Below are 21,163 nucleotides of genomic sequence, written 5' to 3'. Positions count from 1 at the left end.
GATGGGCTTCAAGGAAGACTGTGCACATGCATAATTAATGTGCAAACTATATACTGCTTTTATCAGATTCTGAAAAGAACACATAAGCCAAAAAAGCTTTAAAAAGAGTAAAAGCTACTCTATGCTCTTAGGGTGACAGAAGGAAGTACAAAAAATAATTCACACTGGAGGAATTTCAGATCTGGTTAGGGAGCCAAACTTAATGCAGCCAATACAATGGGAGCACCATAAAAGGCAAAGATATCAAAGAGCTTCATTTCCAGGTTCACTCTACAGGAATCCAGGAAAGGGGGAGATGAATGAGCCAGCAGCAGAGAAAGCTTCCTGGAAGAGGTGAGACTCAACATCCTCTTGTTCTCCTATCTCAGGGGTCTTGTCCGGTCCTGTGAATGTTGAACACGTAAAGTAGATGACCATTTGTTTCTTTTCTAAAATGTTAGCCATTCAGGTTACAAAGCTGAAATCAATCATGTAAGAGTTTCTAAGTATTTCTAACCCTCTATGCTAACAGCTTCAACCATGCTCCTTTTAAAACCTGATAGATACAACAACGACGATGTTTTTAAATAAGGAGCATAAGCAGTGTGACTTACATTGTTATTAGAGGTCCCTGCTTCCATCTTGTAAACTGACTTAAAAAAAAAAACAAAGCTGGATTTGCCAGCCCCTCCACCCCCGACTTTGTCTCTGAGCCTCACAGTCTCCATCTAGCTGTCACTGTGTACCAGGGAGACAGCCTAATTTTACCATTGCCTGACCGTAAATAGTTCTCCAGAATGCAAATTTATGAAAAGAGATCTGAAGAATTATAACCACATTTGCATTCTCTAAGGTACTTCACCCTTCTGCTAGCAGGAATAATTTCAGTGCCTATACCACCAAAAAAAAAAAAAATTTATCTTCGTCAGATGGTATCATTCTATTGTGTGTCAGCTTTCTTGCATTTCCTGTTTCATCTTCCTACTCAAGGATTTGCATACTTAATTGACCTCACAGGAAATGTACTCACATAAGTGATGATTGAAATACATGTTTTTTGAAGTAAAATGATTATGCTCCAAAAACTAAAAACTTATTGGTGGATTATGAATTACGGATGGGAGCTTTAGCCTGTTTCTTCTTAGCCAAAATACTTCTCTTAAATATACTACATTTAGAAATATTAAATAAACACAAACTGAAATGGAACTCAAATGAATAAATTGAAACTCAGTGTTCATTTAAGCAGAGACTTGTGCTAAATTGTTAACGGAAATTGTTCACTTTTTATTTATCATGTGATTTTTGTCCAACTGACTGACCCAGAGAGAAAAGTCATGGAATGATCAAGAAAAAGTAATTATTATGTAGTGTATGGTGAAAATATGTTGATAAACTTAGTAGTAAACAGTGTCAGAACATCAGGATTATTTCCACTGGTGAATCTTGCCTGCTAATCTGTTTGTCATCTCCCTCACATGTCACTTGCTCCTCCTTTTAGAGCCCAGGCTTGCCTGTACCTTGAAACTACCTGGGGAACTGTATTAAAAAACACTGATGCTTGGAACTCAAAACTAGAGGTCTTTGTTTAATGGTCTCAGGTTAAACCTGAAAACTTGGATTTTTTAAAACTTCCCAGGTGATTTTAATGGGCTGCCAGGTGAAAAGCTTCTGCTTTCGACCCTAATTTGTACTGTTCCAACAGATAGTGGATGAGAGGCTTTCTGGTTATGCTAAAGAATGTCTCCATTTCGAGGTTTTCTGGCAATGTCTTTGTCTAAAAAAATGCCTAGTTTTCTCATACTTGCCTTACCTTGACCCTCCTCCTCCATTCATTCATTGAACACTTATGATGTGCTAGAGACAGTTTAATTTCTGACTACTCTCCTAGCTCCTGAGTAACCTCAAGCCCCATTTTAAAAATACCTACAATTTCAAGGCAATCTCAAATTCCTTTCTACTTCTGGGAACTGACCCCTCCTCTGCCTTTCTGTCTTGTCCTGGCAATGGTTCTATCCATATTTCTAACCACATCTCAACTTTGAAAAACATTTTTGTTTAAGAAATAAATAAAAGGAAACATCCATTTACTAAAGAATTTTTATCGTCATGGTAGTAATTAGTATTAACTCAGGATCAAACAAAAAAAATTGGTGCCCCTCTATTAGGTTAATGTGGTAATACTTACAAGATTTAGAAATCTGCAACCTCAAATTAAGATGTCAGTTGCTAACAAATATTACCAAAAAATTAACACATGAACCTAGACTGTCATGTACTTAATATTTTTAATGAAATGAATAACATCTTATGATAAGGTTAAAACATGTCCTATATTTAAATATTGATGAGATAGATTTAAATGCATTGAAATTGATGGTTAAAATTATCATTATCATTTTGTTCTTTTTAAGATTATAGTTCTGTTTTAAACAGGTATTATATACTCAAAATTGAAAAGTCAAAAACTCAGCAAAGTACGAAACAAGGATTTATATTAATATCTCCACCGAAGTCAACCACTGTTAACATGTTAATATGAATCCTCTACAAACTCATTTTATATATAAAACGGATTAATAACATACACAAAATTTACTATTCAGACACTTTTTAAAAACTTCTGTGTCAATCTTTAAGACTTCAAAGCTCTACCTGTAGCTGTTTTCATATCAGTAAGGCAGAGTAACTGGATAAACATGGCCAGTTACACAAATGTTCTGAGGGCTGAGATAACATGCAAATAAACCTTATATATCAATGTGTGAAAACTGGACAGACCACGGGGTTCAAAAAAGGAAGTACTGTCTGCGTAGCTAACTTGCACATTCACTGTCCGAGTTACAGCATCTTCGGAGTCGCTGTGTGCCACCCACATCAACTCGTTCATAAAAAATGGTAAGTAATAGATTTTATGACTCTTTCATCTCCTGGCAAACATCTGATCTTTTCTACATAGAGCAAGAGGGGTGGGTGTGCCTCACGGGCAGGTCCTCCAAGCCGCTGGAATTTTTGCTTATCTCATCGTCGTTCCCTTTGTTAATAAAGTTGCTAAGGCGTTATTATACCAGTTGAGAGACTGTGGCTGCAGGAGTTCCCTTTTCTGACTCTAGCCTTCCGAACAGAGGAAGAGTTATGCCTTAAAGAAAGAAAAGCTACATTCTTTAGTCTTTGCTTCTTAAGATGGTTCGTTTAGAACCACGGGGCAGTCAAGTCTCCTCTCATGAGCACGTTGGAAAACTGAAGAAAACGCCAGTGATATACATTGGGCAATATTGCTGAGCATGAGTGTCATTTTGACAACATAGTGAAGTTTTACACGAGGAGTTCTTTTGTTTAGAAAAATGCAGGTTAGGGGATTTCCCTGGTGGTCCAGTTGTAAAGACTACACACTTCTAGGTGCCCGTTCAGTCCCTGGTCTAGAAACTAAGAGCCCACATGCCCCTACAACATAGAGAAAAATTAAAATTTAAAAAAAGAAAGAGAAAAAAATGAAGCTTATTATGTTAATTAAGAGAAGCAAACAAAATCCAAACAGTCCAAATCTTAGGGACAGGTTGTGTTCCAAAGTTAATAGAAAATCCTTATGTGGAGCACACTTAAAATCGTGACTGGGTTCCCAGTGTGCCATAAAAACTAGCTTAACTCATAATGAACCTTAACTACAGCATTAATATTCTGCTAGTTTCCTATTATTTCTCTGTATAATCGATTGTGTTCTCATACATGTGGTGTTCTTAGGCTCCCAAAGTCCATAAGAGAGATAGCTTTTTTAATTCCATGCAACTTTCCCCAACTCTCCAGGTCCTGTAAGACTAGAAATTGGTCACCCCTTCTCTCCTTATGGAGAAGGAAATGGCAACCCACTCCAGTATTCTTGCCTAGAGAATTCCATGGACAGAGGAGCCTGGTGGGCTACAGTCCATGGGGTCACAGAGTCAAACACGACTTTGTGACTGAGAAATCTCTCCTTATGGAGAAGATGACTGACTTGCCGCCTCCCAGTGGGAAAATGGGGACTGAAGCAATGATCCCTACAGGTACTTGGTGGGGGAAGAGAGTGCACCCTGCAGGCACTGGAATGGACAGGGTAAAGAATGCATGGCACGAGTTTGTAGTCTGAAATCTTGTGAGCCAAAGTGGGGAAAGTGCAGAGGTGGCTCAGATGGTGAAGAATCTGCCTGCAATGCAAGAGACCTGGGTTTGATCCTTGGGGAGGGAAGATCTGCAGAAGAGAATGGCTACCCACTCCAGTATTCTTGCCTGGGAAATTCTATGGACAGAGGAGCCTGGCGGGCTTCAGTCCATGGGGTCGCAAAGATACTACTGAGCGACCATCACTTTCACTAATGTTTCCATACTTGACCTGCAGATCTAGGATTCTTAGAAAAGATCTTGACCTTAATTGCCATATTCTTTTCAAAAATACGTCAGGGCATTGTGGTTTACAGGGTTATTTGAATTTTCTTAGGGAACACAAGATGGTAATAGAAGAAAAAAGAAAGGTTTAATTGGATAATTAATAATTAATTGGATAATTGTTTGATGTCTTACATAATGTTTTCTTAAAAGAACACAATCTTATTGTAAAAGTAACACATTATTAAAGAAAATTTCTTAGAAATATAGACATGCAGAAATGACACAATACATATTTCCTATAGTCCTATCACCTGGGGCAATCGTTGCTAAATTAGTATAGATTCTTCTAGAATTTTGTCATTTAAAATGTATTTTATAAATATAATTTTCTATAAGTGCTATCATACTTTATAAGCCATTCCCTTATCTGCTTTTTAATTTAAAATATCTTGAATAATATATGAGTTATGAAAGCATTTTTAATAATGAATCATTTTTAATGACTGTATTGTATTCCGTTCAGTTCAGTTGCTCAGTTGTGTCCGACTCATGCAACCCTATGAATCACAGCACGCCAGGCCTCCCTGTCCATCACAAACTCCCGGATTTTACTCAAACTCATGCCCATTGAGTTGGTGATGCCATCCAACCATCTCATCCTCTGTTGTCCTCTTCTCCTCCTGCCCCCAATCCCTCCCAGCATCAGGGTCTTTTCCAATGAGTCAACTCTTCGCATGAGGTGGCCAAAGTACTGGAGTTTCAGCTTCAGCATCAGTCCGTCCAATGAAGACCCAGGACTGATCTCCTTTAGGATGGACTGGTTAGATCTCCCTGCAGTCAAAGGACTCTCAAGAGTCTTCTTCAACACCACAGTTCAAAGTCATCAATTTTTCGGTGCTCAGCTTTCTTCACAGTCCAACTCTCACATCCATACATGATCACTGGAAAAACCATAGCCTTGACCAGACGGACCTTTGTTGGCAAAGTATTGTCTCTGCTTTTTAATATGCTATCTAGATTGGTCATAACTTTCCTTCCAAAAAGTAAGCATCTTTTAATTTCATGGCTGCAATCACCATCTGCAGTGATTTCGGAGCCCAGAAAAGTAAAGTCAGCCAGTTTCCACTGCTTCTCCATCTATTTGCCATGAAGTGATGTGACCAGATGCCATGATCTTAGTTTTCTGAATGTTGAGCTTTAAGCCAACTTTTCACTCTCCTCTTTCACTTTCATCAAGAGGTTTTTTAGTTCCTCTTCACTTGCTGCCATAAGTGTGGTGTTACCTGCATATCTGAGGTTATTGATATTTCTCCCGGCAATCTTGATTCCAGCTTGTGCTTCTTCCAGCCCAGTGTTTCTCATGATGTACTCTGCATATAAGTTAAATAAACAGGGTGACAATAAACAGCCTTGATGTACTCCTTTTCCTGTTTGGAACCAGTAGTTTATTTTAATCGGTTCCATATAGTTGAACATTTAGATTGTTTTTTATTTTTCTTTCTTTATGGTCATACAGGTAAGACTATCATAAACATTCATTTACGTTTGTTGCCTAATTATTTTCCATTGCAAGAAATGCTAAAAGAATAGGTAGATTAAAAAAACAGATATATTTAGATTTTTAACCAAGTTGCCCTCTTGTAAAACAACACATTTTAGTTTTACCTGCTATATAGTGAGGGCTTCCCTAGTGACTCAGTAGTACAGAATCCTCCTGCCAATGCTGGAGATGCAGGTTCAATCCCTGGGTCAGAAAGGTCTCCTGGAGAAGGAAATGGCAATCCACTCCAGTACTCTTGCCTGGGAAATCCCATGGATGGAGAAGCTTGATGGGCTACAGTCCATGGAGTTGAAAAAGAGTTGGACACAGCTTAGCAACTAAACAACAAAAACAACGAAACTATAAACTCTATAGTGGCATGGTGCACGAATTTCCCAGTTGCAATAATGGTATAGGATGCCTTTGTAGCTTATCAAGCTTATACTTAAAAAGGAAGTAGATTTCCTTTAGTTTCTCTCTCCCCAACATTGCCTTTGACATTCTATAACAAGTTGCAGAACGGCAGGTAGCATATAAAAGGAAGGGAAAAGACTCTTCTACTTTCTCTCCTTGGGAGACATCATAGATCAGTCAAAGGCTGTATTTCTACCCACTTATTCTTTGCTTTCTTGTTGCATGATTCTTTCATAAGTCACTTAAGCTCTGAGTTTGTTTCCTTGTCCAACAATGATGAAGACGACGATGACAGTATCTTGAAAGGTTGTTTTAAAGAGTGAATAATACTGTAATTATAAAGCACCTATAAAAGTGCAGGCACCCACCAGGCTGTTGGTTTCTTTCTTTCCAGCCCCAAATAAAAATGATTTCCTAAGGAGGTATAAAGACTCCTAGTGAACACAGGAAGATAATAATAATGGCCATTAACATTTGTGAGCCTTGGCATGAAAAAGTAGTGAAAGTATTAGTCACTCAGTTGTGTCCAACTCTTTGTAACCCTGTAGACTATAGCCCACCAGGCTCCTTTGCCCATGGCTTTCTCCAGGCAAGAATACTGGAGTTGGTTGCCATTCCCTTCTCCAAGGGATCTTCCCAAACCAGGGATCAAATACAGGTCTCCTGCATTGCAGCTAGATTCTTTACCATCTCAGCCACCAGGAAAGCCCAAGCCTTGACATCCACCATCTCATTAAATCCTTATCAGTTCAGTTCAGTTCAGTTGCTCAGTCGTGTCCGACTCCTTGCAACCCAATGGACCACAGCATGCCAGCCCTCCCTGTCCATCACCATCTCCTGGAGTTTACTCAAACTCATGTCCCTTGAGTTGGTGCTGCCATCCAGCTGTCTCATCCTCTGTCGTCCCCTTCTCCTTCCTCCTTCCCAGCATCAGGGTCTTTTCAAATGAGTCAGTTCTTCTCATCAGGTAGCCAAAGTATTAGAGTTTCAGCTTGAGCATCTGTCCTTCCAATGAATATTCAGGACTGATTTCCTTTAGGATGTACTAGTTGGATCTCCTTGCAATCCAAGGATCTCCTACAAGTCTTCTCCAAAACCACAGTTTAAAAGCATCAGTTCTTTGGTGCTCAGCTTTCTTTGCAGTCCAACTCTCACATCCACATATGACTACTGGAAAAACCACAGCCTTGACTAGACAGATCTTTGTTGGTAAAGTAATGTCTCTGCTTTCTAATATGCTATCTAGTTTGGTCATAACTTTCCTTCCAAGGAGTAAGCGTCTTTTAATTTCATGGCTGCAGTCATCATCTGCAGTGACTTTGGAACCCCCCAAAATAAAGTTTGCCACTGTTTCTACTGTTTCCCCATCTATTTGCCATGAAGAGATGAGACCGGATGCCATATTCTCAGTTTTCTGAATGTTGAGTTTTAAGCCAACTTTTTCACTCTGCTCTTTCACTTTCATCAAGAGGCTCTTTAGTTCTTCCTCACTTTCTGCCATAAAATCCCTATCACCTCCTTGCAAACAGTTACTGCTATTGTTCCTGTTCTCTAGCTGAGAAAACTGACTCTTGGGGAGGGTGATTCCCTTACTCACAGTCACACAGCTGTTGAATACTGGGACTGGAATTTGAGCACAGTTCTGTCTGCTCTCGGGGCCTGAGTTTTTCTGTTTTATGCTGCATCTGAGAAAAAGTAGGTACCAAGGAAGATAGTGGTTCAAGAAAAGCCTGGGACTGGTTTTTAGGAGTGCCAAGGACCTTTCCTGAGGCTGGTGACCACCTCTGTTAGATCTGGGAGGCACTGCTTGTAACTTCTGCTAGTACCATTATGAATTATCCTATTTTCAGAGTGATCAGTTTACAGAAATCTTCTTGCAGAGCTGTTGGGGTGGGAGACTGAAGGGGTCACTGGCTTTGTGGCTCTCCACCCCAGGGCTCAGAAAAAGGGATTCAATGATCAAATGCTTAGCCTTTCTCTAAGTTCTGTGTTACTGGTGTAACTAAACCCTCCTCTTCCAGGCTGAGTGCCGGAAGCGGGTATTAGAAAGTGGAACCACATGGTGGCCCAAGTGGTTATTGAGAAATCACCTGTTATCACTCTCTTCCTATAACTTATTGGTAGAGGAACTGTAGAAACTTGTGGGAATTAGGTAGAAAAGTACATGGGGTTTTGTGAGGACAAGGACATAAGCTATAATGAACGATGGATTTTAGCTACCTGGTGGCAGGGAGTGCTGGCTTTGCAGTGGGATCTTGACTCGGTCTTGCCAGTTCTTCCTCAAGTTGCTTAGTAAGGGTAGAGGGTTGGTTATGGGTTCCTTGATGTTCTTTATAATATGATTCTACATTTTAGAAGCAGAAGGACAAAAAAGTAAGATTCTACTTCTCAAATATCTGATCCTGTGGAAATTAACATAATCTGAAACTTTAAACAAATTATCTCACTTCACAGCCCGAAATTGAAATGATAGAATGATAACTGTCCACATGATAAATACTTTTAGGCACATTTCAAGTCGTAGATTTCCTGAAAGATAGTGAGGAGAAAATAGTGAATCACACACAGATTTTTGTATGTTCACAGTTAGTGAGGGGAAACATCTTTTACCAATAAACCTTAGAATGTTTAAGAAATGAAGTATAAAATTGGTTTGAGGGTTTTATTAGTTTGTTTTGCTCCTTTCAGTCAGCTCACAATTTGCATGTAAGCTACTTACAGAAGAAATGTGTTATCACTTTTTATTTAATGAAGGCTCATTGAGCCCTTGTTCCTTGTTGGACTCTGCTGGACAAGAAAGAATGCAGGGTGAAAAAGATGGTGAGGGCCTGACTTCTTGGAGCTCACACTGAATGTGGTGGATCTAACTTTAGCACACATCTGAATATCCTGAAGGGTCGGAGATGGAGCCTGGAAATTTGCATTTCTAGGTGATATTTTCAGGTGATGCTGATGCTGCTAGTTCAGGGACTACACTTGGAGGACCACTGTTCCCTGGAAGATGGAAAGCTAATTCAAGTAAAGTCAAGTGAAAATGTTAGTTGCCCAGTCGTGTCTGGCTCTTTGTGACCCCATGGACTGTAACCTACCAGGCTCCTCTGTCCATGGAATTCTCCCGGCAAGAATACTGGAGTGAGTAGACATTCCAGGGGATCTTCCCAACCCAGGGATCAAACCCAGGTCTCCTGCATTGCAGGCAGATTCTTTACCATCTGAGCCACCAATTCGAGTAAACATGTAAGTAAAATACCAGGTAGTGAGCTCTGAAGGAGGTAAACAAGGAGCTGAGACAGGACATAAGAAGGAAACATCCTCTTTAGATACCAGTCTGGTCTTTGATGCAGTGATGTTTAAACTAAAGCCTTGGTTCTCAACCCTGGTTGCACATTGAAATCACAGGAGTACCTTATAAATCATACCTATTCTCAAGGCCCCAGCCTAGACTGGTTAATCGAAACCTTAATGTATAAAGTGGGGCCTGGTATAGGTTGAGAATTATGGCACCAAAGATTGAAAATAAGCTGGGCACGGGGAATGTGGCAGTAAAGACCATTTCAGACACAGGAAATGGCAGGTACAAAAGACAAGAGGCCGGAGAGAGCTTGGATCTGCAAGAATACCCGAGGCAGGAGGAGGGGAGCGGGGCAAAGAGGTGGCTTCTAGAAAGAGGCAACTTTCACAGGTTGCTGGGTTTCCAGGGTCATGACAAGGAATTTGATTGTATTCTGTTCCCCTCTGGCAACCACTGGAGACTCCCAAGCAAAGGAGTCCGTGTCATTGTCCGAGTCACATTTTGAGAGGAGGGCTTTTTCCGTTTTAGATGTCCTTGACCATGATAGGGGGCTTCATTAATTCAACTTTTTGAATTGACTTCAAAAAGTCAATACTGACTTTTTCTCCCTCATCCTTTAAAACTGTGAGCCCCAGATTTAAACACAGCCAAGAGTTTAAATTGTGAAGGATTTCTGAGGGGGGTTAGTTTGTGATGCCACAAATAATTTGAGGGGCTGCAATGGAGGCTCAGTTGAGAGCTGGTATCCCAGGCAAATTAGAGTATGAAATCTGAGCTACAAGAATCCCTCTGAGAACGAGGGCTCCTACCCAGTCCTTTCATGGAGAGGGAGAGCAGCAGTTCTTGTCTTTATCATGTAAGCTGGAGGGGGTGAGTCATAGTTCTGAATGACAGGCTACTGTCCCCAAATAGAAGTCCACATTCCTCCACACACTCCCTTCACATGCACGCCTACTCTCTACTCTTGGTCTGTATGTCCTCTGCTTCTGCAAAACGGACTACCTCCCTTTTGCTGCAAGATCTGTACCAATGTGTTAAAAAAAAAAAAAAAAAAAAAAAAAAAGCTCCTCTGTTATGACAAGCAAGTTTTGAGCCAAGATTGAAAAGTTCAAATTCTATGAGATCTCATTCATGCACATGTCAATGCACAGAGGAGGAAATGAGAGGCACTTTAGAGCACATTAGCGCAAACACTAAATGCTCAGCAGCCTTGCTCTTGAAGCAAATGGGTGGGAGCTCCAGCTCCAGGTTTGGTAACTTCAATATCACTTCCCTAATTCTTGGAGATGCATTTCATCTGCCCTTTCTTTCCTCCTGCACCCTTCTCTTCTTAAAATACTGTAGCATGTTAGGAAACAACGTGACAAATGTTCACATACTCACACCCAGAGTTCATGCATATTATTGTACCATTTGTCATATTATTGCCATTTTGCCATCTTTTCAAAAAATTAAAAAGGCAAAGTTGAAGCCCTCATTTTAACCTCCCCAGTTCCATGCCCTTCCCTCTACAGGTAGAGGAATGTCAGCTCTGAGAGTGACACCTCATCTTCCCTAGCATGTTTTTATATTTTTATTTAATCTGCCTGTATCCATAAGATACCATATAATAGTGATTGCCCGCTTTGCTTTTTTATCATTTCTGCATTTGCATTCTTTTATCTTGACATTGGTATGTTTTCAGTACATATGCATTTGGACACATGCAGCTCTAGTTTCACCTATTTTATTTATTTGTAATTATAATATTTATTTATTATTTATTATATATTATATTAAATATATTATATTTATTATTTATTATAATAAATAAATAATTGTTTCTTATTATATATGTTATTTACTATTTAGTCATCTATTATCTGATGTTGAATTTGTTGTCATTATTTTCCATTTCAAACAGTACTAGAATAAATATTCTTTTGCATAAGGGATCTGGGCACCTTTAAATTTACTGAATTTAGCAAATTTTTCTCTGAAATCATTGTAACAATTTATCTCTTGCTCATCTTTTATGACATTTCCCATTTCTCTACATCATCCCTAAAACTTGGTATTGCCAGATTTACTGATAGAGTTTTGAGAATTTATTATTATATACAAAACTTTATTCATTTACAGATTTTTAAATTAAACTGTACTTGATTTACAATACTGTTGTTTCTGGTTTGCTGCCCAGTGATATATCTATATATTCTTTTTCAGATTTTTTTACATTATAGGTCATCTCAAGATATTGAGTATAGTTCCTTGTGCTATATGGTAAATCCTTACTGTCTATCAATTTTATACATAGTGGTGTATATCTGTTCATCCCAAACTCCTAGTTTATTCCTTCCCCTCCTTTCCCCTTATGGTAACCGTAAGTTTGCTTTCTATGTCTGTGAGGATGTTTTGTAAATAAGTTGATTTGCATTATTTTTTTAGATTTCACAAGTAAGTGACATCACATAATAATTGTCTTTCTTTCACTGACTTACTTCACTTAGTATAATAATCTCTAGGTCCATCCATATTGCTGTAAATGACATTGCTTAATTCTTTTTTGTAATATTGAGTAATATTCTATTAAATATAAATTATAGATACAGATATGTCACATCTTCATTGTTGACTCATCTGTTCATGGACATTTATGCCGTTTCCATGTTTGGAAACATGTTTCCATGTCTTGGCTATTGCAAATAGTGCTACTATGAACATTGGTTTTTATGTGTGATTTTTTAACTAGGTTTTGTCTTTTCTGGATATTTGCCCAGGAATGGGGCTGCTGGATGATATGGTAACTCTGTTTTTAGTTTTTAAAGAAAACTCCATACTGTTTTTCACAGTGGCAGCACCACCAGTGTAGGAGGGTTCCATTTTCTCCACACCCTTTCCAGAATGCTTTACTTGCAGACCCTTTTTCTTTCTTTTTATTTATTTATCTCGACTGTGCCCTGTCGTTGTTGCTATGTGCAAGCTTTCTCTAGTTGTGGTGCACATACCTCTCTAGTTGTGTCCCTCAGGCTTAGTTGCCCTTTGGTATGTGAGATCTTAGATCCCTGACCAGGGATCAAACTTGTGTCTCCTGCATTTGAAGGTGGATTCTCAACCACTGGGCCACCAGAGAACTCCCCTGTAGACTTGATGATGGCCATTCTGTTGGGTATGAGGTGATTCCTCATTATAGTTTTGATTTGCATTTCTTTAGTAATTATTGATATCGAGCTTCTTTTCACATGCTTGTTGGTCATCTGAATGTCTTCTTTGGAGAAATGTTTGTTTAGGCCTTCTGCTCATTTTTTGATTGAATTGTTCATTTTTGTATATTGACTTGTATGAGCTGTCTGTATATTTTGGAAACTAAACCCTTGTTGGCATAGCAAAACTCATTTTTGTTTCAATTTTCCTGATTACTACTAAGATGGAACTTGTTTTTGTAAGTTTATTAACCGTTCAGGTAACCTATTCTGTAAATTCCCCTCATGTGCTTTGTTCATTTCTTATGAATTATCTTTTCATGTTGATTTATAGTAATTCCTTATATATTCTAGGCGTTGACTCTATGTCATTTATGAAGGGAATGTGTTAGTCACCCAGTCATGTCCAACTTTTTGCAAACCCATTGACTTGCTGTAGCCTGCCAGGCTCCTCTGTCCATGGAATTTCCCAGGCAAGAATACTGGAGTAGGTTGCCATTTCCTTCTCCAGGAGATCTTCCCAACCCAGGTGTTGGTTCTCCTGTATTGCAGGCAGATTCTTTACCATCTGAGCCATCAGGGAAGCTCATGTCAGTTATATGCATTGCTAATTTTATGCTTTGAATCTATGGCTTCTTTTTTATTTTATTTTTAGTGTCCCTGTTTTATACACAAGTTTTAAATCTTAATGCTGTCAAATTTTAAAATCAGTCTATCGTTTCTGCTTTGATGTCAGTTTTAAACAGTTATTCTCTACTCTCAAATATTAAAGCTATTTTCCTCACCTTTCCTCTAAATATTTTAAAGATTTTCTTTTCACCTTTAGGTCTTTAATAATCAGGTCTTTATACCTGTGGACAACTGATTGTCAAGTACTATCTAGCTCAGTCTTTTTTATCACCTACTTCCTTCTGTAGCTTCCTTTGTCGTTATGTCCAGTTCCCATATATGTGTGACTCTGTTTCTAAGCTCTTAAGTCTGATATATTGTTCAACCTGTATGCTCCATAAAACTCCATATATAGCATTATTCCTCACATCTTACTCTTGGGCTCTGGATTCATGTATCTTCTTACCCAAGTACACACACTCTTACTTACTGTTTAACAACTTCTACTGCTATTTAGTATTTCTGTTCTCTCAAACACAACGAGAATCTTAATACAATACAATTACCCATGGAACATAACCTTCCAATCCAATTCCTAGTTCTTAACACTTTTACTTGGAAGAAATGTACTCCACTTTTACTCACATTTAATCAGCCAGAATACATTGCATAGTCATGCCTCAGCTAAAAAGGACAGAAATGTAGGGATGTATAATCTTTATGCATTCAGAGTAATGGCAGAGATGGGCACCCATTTGAAAGAAGAATAATATTATATACTACAATGTATATTGAGTTTTGTATGACTGAAAGCTGTTTCATTTTAATTTCAATCTTAAATGATAGCTTAGCCATATATAAATATTCTAAATTGATATTACTTTTCCTCAGCACTTTACAGACTTACCTCATTGACTTCTAGTGTTGCTGAATCATGTGCTATATAAATCTAATTGTCTTACCCTGTAGGTGAAATTCTGTCATTCCTTTCAAGATATTTCTTTGCCTTTATGTTTCATAGCTTTACTGTGCTTCATAGACATGTGAATTGATTTTTATTTATTCTGCTTGATACTCAGAGCTGCAAGTTAAAGCAGGGATCGACAATATTTCTGTGAAGAGCCAATAGTAAATATTTTAGGTTTTTTAGGTTTTGTGGTCTCTGTTACAACTATTCAGCTCTAACTTTGTAGCATGAAAGCTGCTGCAGACAATGTATAAACAAATGGCTGTGGCTGCATTCCAATAAAACTTTATTCACAAACATTGGTGGCAGGCTGACTTTGGTCCATGGGCTATAGTTGCCAACCCCTGATGTAAAGCCTAATGATTTTCTTTAACTCTATATAAGATTCTCAGCTATTATTTCTTCAAAAACCATTACTCTATCATTTCCTCCTTCCTAGTTTTTTTTCTCTAGCATCCCTGTTACTCTAGAGAAAGCTGGATAGATTCAATCTATCCTATGTGATTTTAACTGATTTTTCACATTTTTTTTATCTCTATGCCTCTGTGATGAATCCTGAATCAGTTTATCAACTTCATCTTCCCATTCACTTCATCTATGTCTAGGGTGACCAACAGTCTCAGTTTGCCCAGCACTTTCCCAGTTTTAGCACTGAAGTCCCATGTCCCAGAAACTGCTCAGTCCCTGACAGACCAAGATACTTGTTCACCTTACCTATGTCCAAGCCATAGTTCATTCCATATATTGAATTTATGTTTCAATGGTTAAGTTTTTATTTCTAATTTTTAAAATTGGTTCTTTTTGTTATCACCTGTGATTGCCTAATATCTGCCCAGTTTTGTTTCAAGTATTCTTATACTCTCCTACGGATGTTATTCATTTATTTTTTTACTTGATGTATCCTAAATTCTTAAGGTCACTTTCAGATTGTCCTATTATTTTAGCTTAAACTGAGGCAAATCCATCTTTCAATTGTTGATTTTGTTGTGCTTTTATTTTTTGTTAATAGTCTTCTTTCTGTGTTTTGGAACAATGTGGTAACCCATTTGAGATGGTTTTGTTGGTAGATTGCTTAGCTTTTGCTGTCTCCAATGTTGTACTTACTTCTACTTCTTTATGAGGTTCCTCCAGCCCAGAAACAGGTCTATATTGATAACTGATCCAGGCCCCCAATACTTTTGCACATCTAGTATATTCATTTCTAAGTCAACTGGCATCTTGGCCCAGATTCTGGTTCTAGGACTATGTCTAGCCCAGCATTTCTCAACTTTAGCAATGTTGTACATTGAAGGATGTTTAACAGCATCTCTGGTCCCAATCCACTAGCTCTAGTAGCACCTCTGTCCCCCTTCATTGTGACAACACAAAGCATTTCCGGATATTACAAAATGTGCTTCTTGCTCCCCTTACCAAGTTCACATCCCCAGTTGAGAATTGCTGCTCTATCCTCAAGCAGTTCTTAGCGTTGATCATTTGGTCATCTTTCATGGCGCTGAGGCTGGGAAAAAGCATATCTGTCCTCACCCTTGGTTTCAAAGATCAGCCATAGCTCAGATTCTCAGATTACCTATAAGAGCTGAATTAATAAATACTTCTATACCCTAAAGCAACAGCCCACCTGACCACCCCTCCAGTCTTGCTCTCAGTCAATTCTGTTCTGTTTCTGACACAGAACGGAGCATTTCTTTCTGAGGGTTGCTATTGCTAAATTTTCTCATTTCATATTCTGTCACTGACATGTGGTTAGAGTTACAAAGTCTAGTTTACTGAAGACGTGGATTCTTCTTCTCTATCTCATGTTCCTCACTTCCCTTTAGGGTCATATCTTTCCTTTTTCTTTTCTCTCTCATCCTCAATCAATGTTATTGCATAAATCAACAAACTAGAGGAAATGTGTCAGCATCAGAGATGAGATACTTGGAGAATTAGTCCAGTTTCTTCTAGGTCTCTATTACCACCCTTATCCCTGTCCCAACTTATTAAGACAGTATTTTTCAAAATGTGGTCATTAAACCAGCAACACCAGCTTCATTGAACTGGATACTTAACGGAAATTGTTGGGCTCCACCCAAGACTGACTGAATATGTTCTGGGAGTTGGACCCAGACCTCCATGTGATGCTGATGCCTGCTCTAGTTTAAGATTCCCTATAACAAAACTTGGCTAGAAACTTGAACCAGTGGCTCTCAATCTGGCAGCACATTGGAACTGGCTGTTTAACTTTAAAATACACAGTTGCCTGAGCCCCACCCCCGGAGATACTGATTCAGCTGGTCTGGGCTGGGGCTCAGGTACTTTTTACTTTTAAGCTCCCTCAAAAGATTCAAACATCCAAAGTTTGCTTTAGTTATTTATTTACTGCTTAACCCATGTTGATGATCATGTACACCAAGTCTAACCCAGTGTAACAGGAGCCCTAAGTGAAAATTGATAAATTTTTTGTGAATAGAGTTTAAAGTGAGTCTGCTTTAGAGTTGGACTTCCAGGATTTGAATCTCAGTGCTGCCCATTTTCAGCCATGTGATTTTGATCAGTTTACCCTCTCTGTGCCTCAGTTTCCCTGTGTATAAAAAGAGATGAATAACTATACCTACTACTTATTAAGGTTGTTAAAAGGCTTATGTAGTTTTACATATGAATGTCTTCAGAGTAATGCCTGTTGCATAACAAAAGCTATACAAAATTTTTCTAAAATGATTATCTGTCTCATAAGGAAAATGTGCAAAGAACTTGCAAAACAAAATTTAGTCAAATTAAGTGTTTTGAGAATGGGAATTTTAAAAGCATTCAAATTTTTTTCTCTTTTTCTTTCATGTTGGGACCTTTTCCTTTAAAGCATTTCCCACCCCCACCCCCCACAAAAAATGCTATATGCTCTTTAAAATATTAATTCAGTAAAAACTAATTTTATTAAAACTTTTCAGAATTTTACTATATACCTTTTAAAACCAGCTAGTGGAACTGTAAAACCAGAACTCAGAATCACTGATAAGCCAACAATAAATTGAATCCTTATGTAAGTACTGACAGAGATCAAAAGAGGTTGAAATAAACATCTGCCGAATTTGATCTATAACAGACATTTAGTTGAAAGAATTTATGTGAAATCTAGTAAAAACTCTTAAATAGGAGGTTTAGGAGGCTTAACTTACATTAATACATTTTGGTTTGTCAGTGTACAGGCATACCCCAAAAGAACTACTGGCAATTTTATTCTTTATAACTTTGAAAGTAGTTGAATTGACTTTATCACAAAAGGACATTCACCCGAAAGAACCTAATTTTATCACATGTATTCACAACTGCATGAGACAGCATTTCAGGCCTGGGTGGATTCTTTTTTTTTTTTTTTTAAATAGCAGAACTAGCTATCCCAACACAGTAAGGCTGAGATACATACTGTTTAATAAATTAGTTCCCTAGGGGATGGGGTTGGGGGAGGGGTGAGTTTCCAAACTATCTGTCCTTAATTATCAAGCATACAAAAGAAAGACCATGAAGGCAAATTTGTTGTACCTTCTGATTTCTAAGCAAAGTCCACCTGTAGCTACTGCACAAATGAAAAGTAGATGTTTTCAATTCTCCATAGAAGTAAAAGTTAGCTAACCTGAGCAAACATTGATTGAATTTGATAAGCAGGGCAAGGAGAGAGGAAGTTTCAGAATGCAGGCCAAATAACCACATCTATGTGGCTAATGGGCGTGAAAAAGCAGGCATAATATCTATACGTCCTGACCCTCCTACATCCCCATTTTTCTTCCCTTCCACACAGTAACTCCTTCTATTTAATTTGCAAGCCACACAAACCAAAAAGAAAGAAGAAAAGAAATCTGCAGGCACATTCCTGAGAAATGACACTATATTTGATCAATGAGAAAACTGGTTGTTCTCTTCTTTGGGTTCATTATGGACACACAGACAGGTAGTCAATCCACCAGAGATGAAGGAATATTCCCTTTTTGGGCAAGCAGTGTGGAAAAACTAGAAATATATCACATCTTTACATTTGTAATATGCATGCTACTGTTTGCACTGTTAAGATCTGTATTTAACTGTAGGCTATGAAGTCTGCATCTGTAAGTACTTTTAATTAAAGGAAGATTCTACTTAGCAGTGTACTCTTTCAGTTATATCTAGCAAATACGTTTCTCTAAGTGTGCTAGACCCACAGAGGAGACAGAAAGAGCTGTGGTTGAAATGCTGGGCCATTAGAACCGTAGGCTGAGGCTGAGAGTTGCCCCAGGGTCAGTTTTGTTTTCTCAAGCTCCCTAGGTTGTACTGTTCCTCCTTGTTGCTTCCCCACAATGAGCCTCCATTACCAAATCCATTGGATTATTTTACAGGAGACACCCACTTTTTAAGCTACCTGCTTAATTCCAGGAAACACTGGAGTTGGTGACCCCAGATCAGATAATTTCCTTTCTGGCTTTAATATTCTATGAGTTGAATAAATTCCATAGTTCTGAGCATATAGAATCAGGGTTAAGTTTGGTAAATGGCCTTCTGGGTAGGCAGCTGATATGGGATGTGTTTGGATTGGAAGCTGTATCTAGATAAGGGAAGTGCAATCAGATTTCAGTGCATAACAACCAGCTGAAAGGTTCTGGACTAGTGTGTGTGTGTACAGAGGAAACTGGGGAGCAGTTAAAATTTAGTATCAAACAGGGTATTGATGTCTGCAACTCACTTTGAAATGCACCAAAAAAGAAAAAGAAAAAGATGAATGGATAAACAGATAGAAAGCAAAAACAGGAATGGAAAAATGCTAAAAAATGTAGACTCTGAGGAGAGGGGGGTGTATTTTGGTATTCACTTTCAAAAAACTTTCAGATATGCTTGTAATATTTCATAATGAAAAGTGGGGTAAAAAGTTTAAGTGTCAAATAGACTGAGCAAACAGAGTTGGGAATTTTCATAAAATACTCCATGTCCTATATTCTTAACTGGGGCGTTTATTTATACAGTTTCCATTTATCTACTGAGAATGAGCAAAAAGTCTTTTCCCCTCTAAATGTATATAGCCTTATTGTTCTCCCCTCTTATAAAAATGATATGCATGATGATGAATATTTTTCAAAAATTTGAGAAAGTAAAATGTACAGACAGTGAAAGTTCCACTATCTGAAGAAAATCACAGTTAACATTTTAGTAATAATTTTTCAAGACATACCACTAGAGAATGTTTAAGATCGCCCATATATGCCTCTTGTAGCTAAACTGTTGCTACTTCTCCATTTTCTTCTCTGCCCACCCAGCTCTGACCCTTCGTTTAATGCATGGCTCTAATTTTTTTTCCTTTGAGAAACCTTCCACTTTTCACTCTCGCCCCAGTCTTACATCCCTTGACTTGCCATGTCCCACCTTCAGCATTTCTCTTGTCAATGCCTTGAAATTCTCATCAAGCTCCTCTAATATTCAAATGTGTTTTCTCCCCAATTATTTTGTATCCTACCATGCTATCTTGCATACCCCAAGCTGCCAGTACATGTTTGCTGTCAGACTCACAATTTTACTGGAGCCTAATCTGATTAAGGCAAACTGTCCTCCTCATTTAATGAGTAACTTTGTAGTTTAAAACAAAATTCTCACTTGATTCAAAAATAAGGATATCTATGCCAATCCATTTCAGCTAAATCATGGAAAACACAGAGATTACAACACATAGAATTCTTATTTCAGAAAATATAAGCCAACCTCTCTGCAAGTTTTATCTTAGATTTTGTCATTGACATTTCCCAAGGGCTGATAATGAATTATTGGTACAGTCTCTAACAGAGCAGGGAAGCCTTCTAGGAAGGCTCCCTAGATGGGTATTGGCAGTTTTTATGGCTATTTTTATTTCATGGAAATAAAACTAGATTTTTGATTCTTTAAGAGCAAAAAGAAATATTCTTTTCTCATATTTGAAAATTGTCTTTAGTAAATCTACTTCAAGGAGTTTCCTTGAGTTCACCTTTTTGCACTGTAAATTTTTTAATGGTTTCCTATTTCATAGAAACATCTTATTCCTATTAAAAACTTTCAGGGAATCTCAAATAATAGATTCATCGGCTAGATAACCTGGGTGATAAAAAGTATACTTTTCTTTAGAATTATAAAAATGGATTTTTTTCCTATCTCCCTCCTTTTAGTATAGTACTGTCCTGAGCTATATGGATATTTGAATCACTTTTCAAACTTTGTACTAAGGAAATAAGGAACATAGTAACAATGGCTAACATTTTACTAAGTGCTTCCTGTATACCAGACAATGGTATGTTTTAAAAATATCAGTTCAGTAAATTCTTACAATTCTGTGAGATATACTACTTTACTCCATTTTATGGATCTGGAAACCAAAGGCTAAATAACCCACAACCAATAAATAAGTGGTAGAACTAAGATCAAAACCCAGACTTTCTCCAGAGCCTGTGCTTGAACTATTCCACTTGACTGACTCTAGACTACAAAGAAATGGCACTAGAATAGCCTAGAGGTAGGGCATGATAGAACTTATTGTTTCATAAACTAAAATGAGTTTATCTTTCTCTAGGTGGGTGTTACTCAGTTAGTATCAGATTACTAGTTAACTGTGCTAAATGGATGCTGTGAGCCCTTCTTTTAAGACATATGCTTTAACCTTCTATTTAAAAATGCTTTAACCTTTTATGAAAAACATCAAGTCGCCTTCTGCTTCCTTCCCTCTTCTGTGCACAACAGACTTTTTTTCTTTTTGTGTCTGTTAAGCAAAATATATTAAAGGAAATTCAAAAAGAGAAATAATCCACAGTCAAAACTATTTCCCTCATGTTGTATGACCATTCATTCTTTATCCACTA

General features: G+C 37.9%; 1 protein-coding gene across 4 annotated transcripts in view; it reads left to right on the top strand.

Moving 5' to 3' along the window:
• FYB1 (FYN binding protein 1) overlaps positions 1-21,163 on the top strand; it is a 166,398-nt gene continuing 145,235 nt past the window's right edge. For 2 of the 4 annotated variants that reach the window (XM_065905613.1, XM_065905609.1), the window contains exon 1: positions 2,794-2,877. In XM_065905613.1, coding sequence (XP_065761685.1) covers positions 2,875-2,877 — 3 coding nt within the window. In that variant the 5' untranslated portion in view covers positions 2,794-2,874. Of the gene's footprint in view, positions 334-2,793; positions 2,878-21,163 lie in introns of those variants that run through there. The other 2 variants (XM_065905610.1, XM_065905612.1) reach the window with 2 other exon arrangements.

This window comes from Muntiacus reevesi, chromosome 14 (assembly GCF_963930625.1).
Source record: "Muntiacus reevesi chromosome 14, mMunRee1.1, whole genome shotgun sequence".
NCBI classification, from domain to species: Eukaryota; Metazoa; Chordata; class Mammalia; order Artiodactyla; family Cervidae; genus Muntiacus; species Muntiacus reevesi.
This window is presented reverse-complemented; position numbering and strand designations above follow the sequence as displayed.